Genomic DNA, 12095 nt, shown 5'->3' on the forward strand with positions numbered 1-12095 from the left:
TATACTCAATTGACTTTTCGTCAAGAAATTATTTACTAGTTATATTATTAAATTAAACATGTAAATTTATGTATAATGTTTTAAAAACTAAAATAATTAAAATAAAATTATATAAGATATGTATATACATACATATATATATATATATATATATATATATATATAAAATTTTTTTGTAAAACAAGTATAAAATTTATTTCATAATCATAACATTTATCTATTATTTGCAAATATTTCCTATTTAATTATTAAGTAATTAAAATTAAAAATATCATATTTCTTATATTTTCGAATACAACTGATGTTTCGTAATTGAAACTATATGATATAAAAAAATTATGAATAAATTTATTTAATATTCAAAAATGTTAATATAATTACAAAAAATAAATAAAAACTTCCTTATATTTAATTTTTTATTTTATTTTCATAACCATGAAATGTATACATATAAATACAATTATGAATTTGAGTTAGCATTCGGTCCTCGACGACGACTATAAGTTTGTACAACATTAACAAATCTTCGGTTATACTGAATCCGTCTCTTAGCTCGGCCAGTTTTTTTTTTACTTTTTTCTTGCTTTTCTACCTATATAATGAGAAAAAACAATAATTTAATAAATTTTTCAAAGAATAAATATTTTCTTTATGAAAAAAATTTCATGTATTATATTAAAATTTTATATTGCGTATATAAATAAAAATTCACCATTAAATATCTTAATCAAATTTTAATCAATATACAGATTAATTTTTTAGTTAGTAAGAAATCAATAAAATTAATTGTAATAATTAATTGTACTGTAATGCAATATGATTATAACTGGTATAATTTAATTACCTTTGGCGTTTGAGCCTTCACTTTTCCAGCTCGAGCTAAAGATCCATGTACTTTACCTTAAATATTAAAATAATATTTTGTTTATATAAATTTTAAATTTATATTTAAAGGCTTATAATAAGAAAATTATGAATAAAATTAAATAATGATAAAAAATTATAATTAAAATAAATCTTATGAAATATACAAAAATTCTTCATTATAACTTACCACCAGGAAGAGAAACTGTTAACTCTAAAACATTTGATATAAGATCTCCAACTAAACTATCATTTTGTAATAAAAACCCAGAACAATATAGATTAAAATCTATATTTGCAGCACCTTTTATTTCTACGATTTTTTTCTGGAAAAGAATTATAAAAAATTTATATTATCATCTTATATTCAATTAATAAAATTTTTAAAATCTAATCTAATATGATTTATCAATATTATCATTTAGAAAGCAATATTTTATCTTTATAGACTTTTTAAATATTTGTTAAATAAATAATAAAAAACATAAGTAAAAGTTATTATTTCACTTAAAAAAATAAGAGTTTTTAATTATTTTATCCTATATATTATATTATTTTAAATTTTGAAATTTAATTTAATTTATAATTATTGACAAATATTGCGAATGGAAATCAAGATATATTTACTTGATTACCAGCTCATAAATTTGTCATTTAATATTGCGTTGTTGCTCCTTCCAGAGACATAAAGTTCTGACTCTGAATTATCATCAACGCAAACAACTAAATAAATATAATATTTATAACAATACAAATTATTTATGTATTTTTACAAAATAAAAATATTAACAAAATATTAGTATAAAAATAATTCTTTAAATGAAAAATATTTATTATATCTTAAAATAATATAAAATATAAAATTTTTACTATACCTTTAAATCTGCGATGGTATCATTCTCGTGTGATTCAACCACAGTCGTGCGCTCTCCTCTAATGTGCAACTGCATTTTTGCTCTTTATACAAATAAAATAATATTTCATAAAATTTCATAAAATATTTGAAAAGAAATATATATAATTTTTTAAGCTTTTAAGATTAATAAAATTAATTTTATTATTTTTATATTTTATATTTATATTATTATTTTTAATTTTATTATTAATATTATTAACTAAATTATAAAGGATTATAAATATATACGCAAATTTAAACTATTAAAAAAAATAATTAAAAAATTAAAGTAATTAAAAAAATTAATAATAATTAAAATTTATATAAGTAAACGTAAATATCTAGTAAAAATAAAAATTTTAAAAAATAAGTAAAAAAAATATATAAAATCATATAAAGAATGAATGACTGACACGTGTCGTTAAAAAACCATATTTAATTTTAAAATAATCATTTTTTTTTAATATTTTAGATAATATCAAAAAGTTATAAAAATATTTTATATTTATAAACTAAATATGTAGTAAAATTTAATATATTAGGAAATAAAAACGCGGAAAATTATACTTACACACGCTTAAAAGGATCTTGGTCAGCTTGGCTCGAAGTTATTAACAGTTATAGCAGAGTGACACGATGCGTCGCTTAGTTTTAGTAGAAACTTGATCACGTGACATATCTTTGCTAACAATAGCAATAACAGTAAATATAACGTCACATATTCTTTTCCTGTAGAAATTCGCCATAAGGAAATTAAGCCACTTTTAATGATAGAGGAGATAAGTATATCGTTCTTATCTAGTAATTCTGATTATAAATCTATAAATGATAATACAATTTATCGATAAAATGATAATAAAATAATTAATTGATTTTATTTTTATCTTAAATTTTTTATCTTAGATCCAGATTTTTTATTTATATTAAATATTACTTAATAATATATTATAAAAGAAAGTTATAATTGCAAAAATAAAAATATTAATCATAATAATCGATCATAAAAATATTATATATATTTAAATATATATATATATATATTTAAAACAATATAATTAATAAAACATATATTTTATTTAACAAATAATATTAATTTTTCTATATCGATTAATTATTTTCATGAAAATGTATAATATTTAGAAATGTTTATTTTGGAAATTATTTGTCAATCTTTTTCGAATACTTTGTTCTTATTTTAGAAAATTTAATGTCCTTTATTAATATTTATTTTAAATATAAAATTCATAATATTTTAAGATTGAAAATTCAGTTATAATTTCTTTGGATTTTGATCACGTGATTTTGTTTACTTCGGACAACTTGATTTGTAATAGAGTATAGGGGTAAAATTCTTATACATGATAAAATTATTAATAATTTTTTATTAATATTGATTTTTTATTAATATTTATGTTTAAATATATAAAAATTTGAATAATATTTGTTGAAATATTATTAAGTTTTTAAATTAAATTATTTATCCAATCAAATTTTGATTTATATTTTTCATATACATATCTATATATACACATATGTATAATATGATATATTATTTAAATGTTGAGTGTATATGATAATTTTCTGGATACTAACCTTATATAAAATTTAAATTAGGACTAAATAATAAATTTTCATATTATTTATATATAAAATAATAAAAATAACAATTTTATATTACTAACATAACAAGAATCGTAGATTCCATGGCATTTCCACTAAACGATCAAATTTATACAAAATCTTTTACACCTAGAGAATATCAAGTAAGAATTTTCTAAATTATTTTAAGAAAATATATTGCACATTTTATAGAAATAATGAATAAATTTAAATACTAAAAATAAATTATTTTTAGGTAGAATTATTTTATGCTGCTAAAGATAAAGATATAATCGTTTGTTTAGGAAAAAATTATGAACAAACATTTCTTGTTATAAAATTAATTCAAGAATTTGCAACAAATAATAGAAGGTAATATTATTGTTACTTTTTTTTATATATAAAGTTTTAAGCTATTTTTGTTATTTTATTAAATAGTTTTTAAAATTATTATATAATTTAGATTATTAAGTGAAGGAGGAAAACGATCATTATACATACTGACAGATGAAGAAAAATGTACCATAAAAGCAAGTTACATACAACAATTAACAGATTTAAAAGTATTGTTATGTGACACTTGTCCAACTGCAGAATTTATAGAAAAGTTTGAAATTTCTCATGTAAGAAACATTAATATATTACAAAAAATTTTTAATTAATTGTATATTAATAATATAATAGATATTCATTAACTTTTTCTATTTAAAAAAATTTTATTAGGTATTACTTACAACTTCAAAGACATGTGCACAATTATTAGCAGATAAAAAAATTTTACCTCATCAAATAAATCTAGTCATAGTTGATGAGTGCCATAAATCTATAAACAATAGCCAACTAAAATTTATTTTGCAAACTATTTTATCATGTAATAATGTTCCCAGAATCATTGGATTAGCTGTACCATTGTTTAATTTAACACAAGAACCTGGAAGATTAGGATTAGAAATAGAAAAAGTAGAAAATACATTTCAATGTGAAGTTGAAACAGCTAGTGATATATTATCTATATTACGGTATGTACGTTTTAATATACAAAATAACTTTAACATTTAAAATATATGAATTCATAAAAAAATATTGAATTTTATAAGATCTATTATTTTTATTAAACTTATAATTACAACAAAGGAAGAAAAATTATAAAGAAAATTTCATACTATTCGATTTTCTTTTCTGTATTTTTTTTTTATTCATAATAAAGTAAAAAATACAAATTATATTTAAATTATACAATTCATCCTGCTTATTCTATTATATTAGTATAATATTAAATTATTCTATGTATAATATTTTTATTTAAATAGTGATTTTTTTAAATAGGTATAGTCCTAAACCTAAAGAATATGTAGTAGAATATGCTAAAAGTGAGAAAGGAGAATTACATATTACTATTGAAAATCATATATTGCATGCTATTGAATTTCTACGTGATCATCGTTATGATCCAACTGAAATTTATAATGAAGAATTTTATGAAGATATTCAAAAAATACCAGATCCTACAGAGAAGCCATTTGAAATGATGCAAGATCTTTTGCATATATTAGAAACTCTTGGACCATGGTGTGCAGATCGTGCTGCATTTGCTCTTTTAATTTTAACGGAAAAATTAAAAATAAAAACACCTTATGAAAGACATTACTTGTTATTAAATATGATTGCATCTGTTTTTACAAAAATACGAGCTTTATGTGATAATGCATTTGAAGTTTTATCTGAAAAAGAAAAAATATATAAATATACTACTACAAAAGTTCATAGATTATTACAAATTTTGAAAACATATACACCATATTATACAAAACATATTAATAATACTGATAATAAAATAAATAATGAAAATATTTCTCGAAAATTTTCAACAAATAATAGGGATTCTATTAAAGATAAATTTATGCAATCTAAAAAATTAGATTGTAATTGGAAAAGTAGTGAGGAGAATTGCAAAAAACCACTTTTAGCACAACGACATATGCGTGGCATTACAGATCCTGATTTACTTTGTGGAGTAATTTTTGTAGATAAAGCATTTGTAGCAAAAGTCTTATTTTATTTATTAAATGAAATATCAATGCATGATGAAGAGTTACATTTTTTATCACCTCTTTATACAATTGAAAAAAATATTGATGATATTAATTATTCAAAAGATTTAGAAATAGAACATAGAAAACAAGAAGAAGTTTTGAAAAGATTTAGAATACATGAATGTAATATACTAATTTCAACCTCAATTTTAGAAGAAGGTTTATCATTAATAAATATTATAATTATTAAATAATAATTTATTTTAATTAATTAATATTTTTCTAATAATTTATAATATATATTAATATTCTATTTCCATTCTTTAGGTATAGATATTCCAAAATGTAACTTTGTAATGAGATATGATTTTCCAAAAACTTATCAATCCTATGTACAATGTAAAAGTCGTGCAAGAGCTCCAGATGCCCTGTATGTATTATTGGTATCACAAGAAATGTCAAAGGAGTACGTATGGCAATTAGCTCAATACCATTACATAGAAAAGGTATCAAATTATGACATATTATATTTTTTAATCATTTTAATTATTAATTTATGATAAAATTTAATGGAATATATGAACTGGATCTGATGTTTGATTAATGATTATATTATCTGCTCGATTTAATTTATTCATAAACTTCAGTGTGTACCAGTTTTAATATCAGCCATTTAATGTGGTTCATTACCTGTGTCCATCCCAGTCGAAAATTTTAATGGAAGAGCATCAATCTATTTTGTAGACTTTGTTAGTAAAATGTTCTAATAACGAACCATCTGAAGAAGAAGAAAATGAAGCAGATATGTATGCTGCTATGATACCACATTATAAACCACTTGATGGAGGTGATGCACCTAAAGTTACTTTTAATTCTGCTATATCATTAGTAAACAGGTAATATAAAATAACAAAAAAAAAAAATAAAAACATTTAATAGTTAATTTAAAAAATTATTTTATGTTACAAAATTTTATTTGTATAGATATTGTGCAAAATTACCTAGTGATACTTTTACAAGATTAACTCCAGAATGGTCCATTCAAGAAATGAGTATTGATAATATACTTATGTATATATGTTCTTTACGACTTCCTATAAATTCTCCAGTAAAATATATTGTATCAGTAAGTGCTTTATTTTTATTTTTAAAGATTTAATTTTTTATTAAATTATTATTATTTTAGTCATATCCTATGCCTAATAAAGCTATGGCAAGACGAATGGCTGCTTTACAATTATGTATTGATTTACATAGAAAAAATGAAATAGATGATAATTTATTACCTATTGGGAAAGAAAATTTTAAAGCTAAACCAGAGGATGCAGAAGTGCCTGCTTTACCAGATGAAAGTAAAGTAGATTTTTCTGAAGCTCGACCAGGAACAACAAAACGACGACAATATTATTATAAAAAGGTTTTATCTATTTTAACATAAAAAATAATATATATTTTACATATATATTTAACATATATATACATATATATTTTACATATATATTTTATAATATATATTTAACATATATAATAATATATATTTTACAATATTTTTTCTCTTAATATCAAATTACTCTTTTTAGACAGCTGAGGCATTAACAGATTGTAGACCAATAATTGGAGTTCCTTCTTATTTATATCATATTAACTTAGTGTTAAGTTGTCCCTTACCTGAAGAACAAAATACTAGAGGAAGACGTATATATCCACCTGAAGAATCAGCTATTGGTTTTGGTATAATAACATTGAAAGAAATTCCTAAGGTATAAATGTTTTGATTAATATTATAATATTATATTATAATATTAATATATAAAATATAATTAATATTTAACTTTTTATTTTAGTTATGTCCATTTCCTATATATACTAGATCTGGAGAAGTTCATGTAAAATTGAAACTTACTAAACAGACTATAATTTTAAATGAAATGCAAGTAGAAAAAATTGCTACTTTTCTTAATTATACTTTTACAAATGTATTAAGATTACAACAATATTTGATGCTCTTTGATCCTAATGCTTCAGAAAATTCATATATGATTGTTCCTGTAAAATTAGGTAATTTTGAATACTTTTAGATATTATATTTCAATTTAAATTTAAATTGCAATTTAAATTGCATATACAAATCTATTTTTGATAGATGAACAATCTGACATTGCTGTAGATTGGAACTTTTTAGAATGTATATATAAAAATCGAAATACAGGACCAACTAAAATTCCTGAAGAAGCCAGAAAAAATTTTAAATTTGATGCATCAAAATATCATGATGCAGTAATTATGCCTTGGTATAGAAGTCAGGATCAACCTCAGGTATTTTAATATGTACATTTCAATTATAAACAAAATATTGCAATATTAAATCTTTGTTTTTATTTGTTTTAGTATTTTTATGTTGCTGAAATTTGTACAAATTTGAATCCTAAATCTTCTTTTCCTGGTAATGATTATGGCACTTTTGAAGAATATTATTTAAAAAAATATGATATACAAATACAAAATTTAGACCAACCTTTATTAGATGTAGATCATACATCAGCTAGATTAAATTTTTTAACACCAAGGTAAATATTATGGAAAATATATGATTTTCTTTATAATATTTGAATAATATTTGAATATATTTATAATGATACTTTATGATAATATTTTAATATTTGTATTATATTTATATAAAAATTTTATTTAGGTATGTTAATCGAAAAGGTGTTGCTTTACCAACAAGTAGTGAAGAAACAAAACGAGCAAAACGGGAAAATTTGGAACAAAAACAAATCCTTGTTGCTGAATTATGTGCAATTCATCCCTTTCCAGCTTCATTATGGAGACAAGCAGTTTGTTTACCTTGTATTTTGTATAGAATTAATGCTTTATTACTTGCTAATCAAATACGATGTCAAGTTGCTCAAATGATAAATTTAGGACAAGAAAATTTAAATTCTGGTATTTATAAAATAATATAAGAATTATTTTTAATTTTTATTATTGATTTTAATGTGAAAATATTTTAGATTTTGAATGGCCAGCATTAGATTTTGGATGGAGTTTAGCAGAAGTTCTAAAAAAATCTAAAGAATCTGAAAAAGCAAAATTAATTAGAAATGAATTAAATTCTACAAATGCAATTGATACCAAATGTCAAAATATATCTAAAGATATTACAGAAAATTTATATAAATTAGATAAAAAAGATTTAAATGAAAGTAATTATGAATTTCAACTAACGAATGATAAAGTAACTGAAACAGAACAACAAATATCAAATGATGAAAATGAATTAGAAATTGGTACTTGGTCAAGTGATATGGCAATGAATTCTTTAGATTTTGGAGCAAATAATTTAAAATCATTTCCTCTAAATGTGACTGTTTTACCAAATGAATTTAATTGGAATGATATTCGATATGGATCTCCTGCATGCGAATCAGATTTTGATGGTTACGAATCAGATGATATTTATAGTGATGGATTTGCTGATACTTCTGACGAAAGTGAAGATGAAAACAGGGGCTTGCGAATTTCTTATATGGGAGAAAATGTTGCAGAAGCTGTAGAAGATGAAAAACAAATATCAAAGCAAGAAGTCAATAAGAGAATTTTGGATTTATTAGAAACTGAAAAAAATTCGGATGAAATTTTATGGTCATATGCAAAAGAAAGCGAAATTTTAATTACAAAACATAAATTAGCTCATTATGAATTTGCTAAAATTAAAGAATGTGAAATAAAACAAAATGGATCTTTTATACCTTATGATAATAAGATTGTAATTAAAAGAAAAACTTCATTTAGCTTACATTCTGAAGAGAATTTACCAAATTATAAATACAAAACTTATGTAGAAACTGTGGTTGATAAATTTACTCAAGAAATATTGAATAATAATGAAACTATACAACCAATTAAAAAAAATTCTAATACACCAAAATTTACATATCATTTCGATAGTAATCTTTTTAGCTTCGATTTTCAACCAAAATTAGAAAATCATCCAGGTCCAAGTCCTAGTTTAATTTTGCAAGCTTTAACTATGTCCAATGCAAATGATGGTATTAATTTAGAACGTTTAGAAACTATTGGAGATTCTTTCTTAAAATATGCTATAACTACTTATTTGTATTGTACATATGATAACATACATGAAGGCAAGCTTAGTCATTTAAGATCTAAACAGGTATAAAAAATTTAAAATATTAATTGATTTTATTGATTTATTAATTATAATTTGTTTTAATCTAATGACATTTTTTGACAGGTCAGTAATTTAAATTTATACAGATTAGGAAGACAAAAAATGTTGGGTGAGAGCATGATAGCAACAAAATTTGAACCACATGATAATTGGTTACCTCCTTGTTATTATGTTCCAAAAGAACTTGAACAAGCATTAATAGAATCTGGTGTACCTTCTACTTTATGGAATCAAGCTGACATTCCAGCTTTACAAGCTGTAAATCCTTTTGAAATAACTCAGTTAGTTCGAGAAACAGAACAAAAATTGGGTGTTATGAAAAATGAACTTGATCGCAACGAAACAACACTTCCAAATAATTTAGATAATATGCGTTGTTTTATACCATATAATTTAATTACTCAACATAGCATTCCTGATAAAAGTATTGCAGATTGTGTCGAGGCATTAATTGGAGCATACTTAATTGCTTGTGGACCTAGAGGTGCATTACTTTTCATGGCTTGGTTAGGGATTCATGTTTTACCTACAGAAGAAATTAATATTATTCAAGAAACTGAGCCAAAAGATAGAATTCCAGGAAGCACTCCTTTTGTAAAAGGAAAAAATGAAAAGGGGCAAACAATATGGACACAGGTATCTATAATTTTATAATTTATGTTAACAAATAAGTGTTTTAAATTAATTTTTAAAGATTCGTTATGGAAAATTGGAAGAACCACAAAATCCTTTACTTCGATATATTGTTGACCCAGAAGAAGAACTAAAACTGATGCTTGATGGTTATGAAGAATTAGAAAAAAATATAGGATATAAGTTTCATGATATTAGTTATCTGTTACAAGCATTTACTCATGCATCATATCAACCCAATAGATTAACAGATTGTTATCAGCGTTTGGAGTTTCTTGGAGATGCAGTTTTAGGTAATAAATGAAGATAATTTCATTTTCTCTTAACTTTCAATTATGTAAAATTTAATATAAAAGTTTATAATTCTAGATTATTTAATAACAAGACATTTATATGAAGATGCTCGACAACATTCTCCAGGTGCTTTAACAGATTTACGATCTGCTTTAGTTAATAATACTATATTTGCTTCTTTAGCTGTGAGATGTGGATTTCATAAATATTTTCGACATCTTTCTCCTGGTTTAAGTATTGTTATAAATCGTTTCGTTAGAATTCAAGAAGAAAATGGACATTCCATTAGTGAAGAAGTAAGAAACTTTGAATAAATTCACATATACAACATAGTAATAATTAAGATTAATGATTTATTTTATTTTTTCAAAAATCAGGAACATTATGAATGATATAACAATATTGCAATATATAAGATATTTTATATTCATATACATATATATATTTTATTATTACTTTTTACTTTTTTTTTAGTATTATTTAATTGGAGAAGAAGAATGCGAAGAAGCTGAAGATGTAGAAGTACCAAAAGCATTAGGTGATGTTTTTGAATCATTAGCTGGTGCAATTTATTTAGATAGTGGAATGTCCTTGGATGCAGTATGGAGTGTTTATTATGCTATTATGAAAAATGAAATTGGTAATTTAACAAATTTTTTTGTTTTATGTATATATATTTTATAAAAAAAGACAAACGTATGATATTTTATTAAAGAACAATTTAGCACAAATGTTCCTAAATCTCCAATTCGTGAATTACTGGAATTAGAACCTGAAACAGCAAAATTTGGAAAACCAGAAAAATTAGCTGATGGACGAAGAGTTAGAGTTACAGTGGATGTTTTTGGTAAGGGATCTTTTAAAGGAATTGGAAGAAATTATAGGATTGCAAAATGTACTGCAGCAAAATGTGCATTAAAAAAATTAAAAAGAATGCAAAATTATTCAAGGGAAAAACTATGATGGCATATATAATATTAGATCAAAATAAAAGCATATAAAATAAAATGAATTTTTTTATTATTATTCAAATATATTTTTATAAAGTTGTGTTCATAAATATTTACGAATTTGTAATATAAACAATTTTTATGCATTCTAGCTTAATATAATAGATTGATGGTATAAAATAGATTTCTAAATTTAAAGGAGTATCATTTATTGTCATTACAAAAAACAAAATTTTGAAAAAATAGTATAAATATATATTGTTACATTGTAAATATTAAAGCAATAATCATTTAAAAAGTACTTATAAATTTTAAAAGAATCATGGAATATGTATTTCTTGTATTTAACTTATGATAAATGATTGATTTACAAATGATATTTTTTATTTACCTTATAAATTGTGTAACAATTTTCTCTGAAAATTCTAGTCAATATTAGCATTATTCTTTTTTTTATATTTTCAAATGGAACGATTTTTTATAATAATTATATACAATAAATATATTGTAAAAATATTTTATAAATATTCGAATTTTCATTAAAATTTATTTAATAATTATTATATATTAACAAATTATATTAAAATTTAAAGAAAAAATTTTTTATATTTTAAAACATTAATAAACAATTT

General features: G+C 21.8%; 2 protein-coding genes across 3 annotated transcripts; one reads left to right on the forward strand and one right to left on the reverse strand.

Annotated features, from left to right (window-relative positions):
* Positions 1-402: 402 nt before the first annotated feature.
* On the reverse strand, positions 403-2488 carry LOC102679701. Of its 2 annotated transcripts, none has more exons than XM_006618537.2 (5): positions 2331-2488; positions 1740-1821; positions 1055-1190; positions 845-900; positions 403-592 (listed from the first exon to the last, which is right to left on the reverse strand). In XM_006618537.2, exons 2-5 carry the CDS (start codon positions 1812-1814, stop codon positions 461-463), a joined length of 399 nt encoding a protein of 132 aa, XP_006618600.1. In that variant the 5' UTR covers positions 1815-1821; positions 2331-2488; the 3' UTR covers positions 403-460. The 2 variants fall into 2 exon arrangements, with proteins under 2 accessions (XP_006618600.1, XP_031367767.1); XM_031511907.1 differs by having other exon boundaries at positions 2327-2447.
* An 841-nt stretch (positions 2489-3329) lies between these two features.
* On the forward strand, positions 3330-11642 carry LOC102679835 (endoribonuclease Dcr-1). Its single transcript, XM_006618538.2, has 20 exons — positions 3330-3522; positions 3615-3730; positions 3822-3981; positions 4082-4377; positions 4685-5610; positions 5719-5897; positions 6136-6287; positions 6376-6517; positions 6578-6808; positions 6972-7151; positions 7236-7449; positions 7535-7707; positions 7780-7958; positions 8084-8337; positions 8406-9568; positions 9650-10222; positions 10281-10512; positions 10589-10809; positions 10988-11153; positions 11229-11642. Exons 1-20 carry the CDS (start codon positions 3463-3465, stop codon positions 11474-11476), a joined length of 5865 nt encoding a protein of 1954 aa, XP_006618601.1. The 5' UTR covers positions 3330-3462; the 3' UTR covers positions 11477-11642.
* Positions 11643-12095: the final 453 nt, after the last annotated feature.

This window comes from Apis dorsata, unplaced genomic scaffold (genome assembly GCF_000469605.1).
Source record: "Apis dorsata unplaced genomic scaffold, Apis dorsata 1.3 scaffold_360, whole genome shotgun sequence".
NCBI classification, from domain to species: Eukaryota; Metazoa; Arthropoda; class Insecta; order Hymenoptera; family Apidae; genus Apis; species Apis dorsata.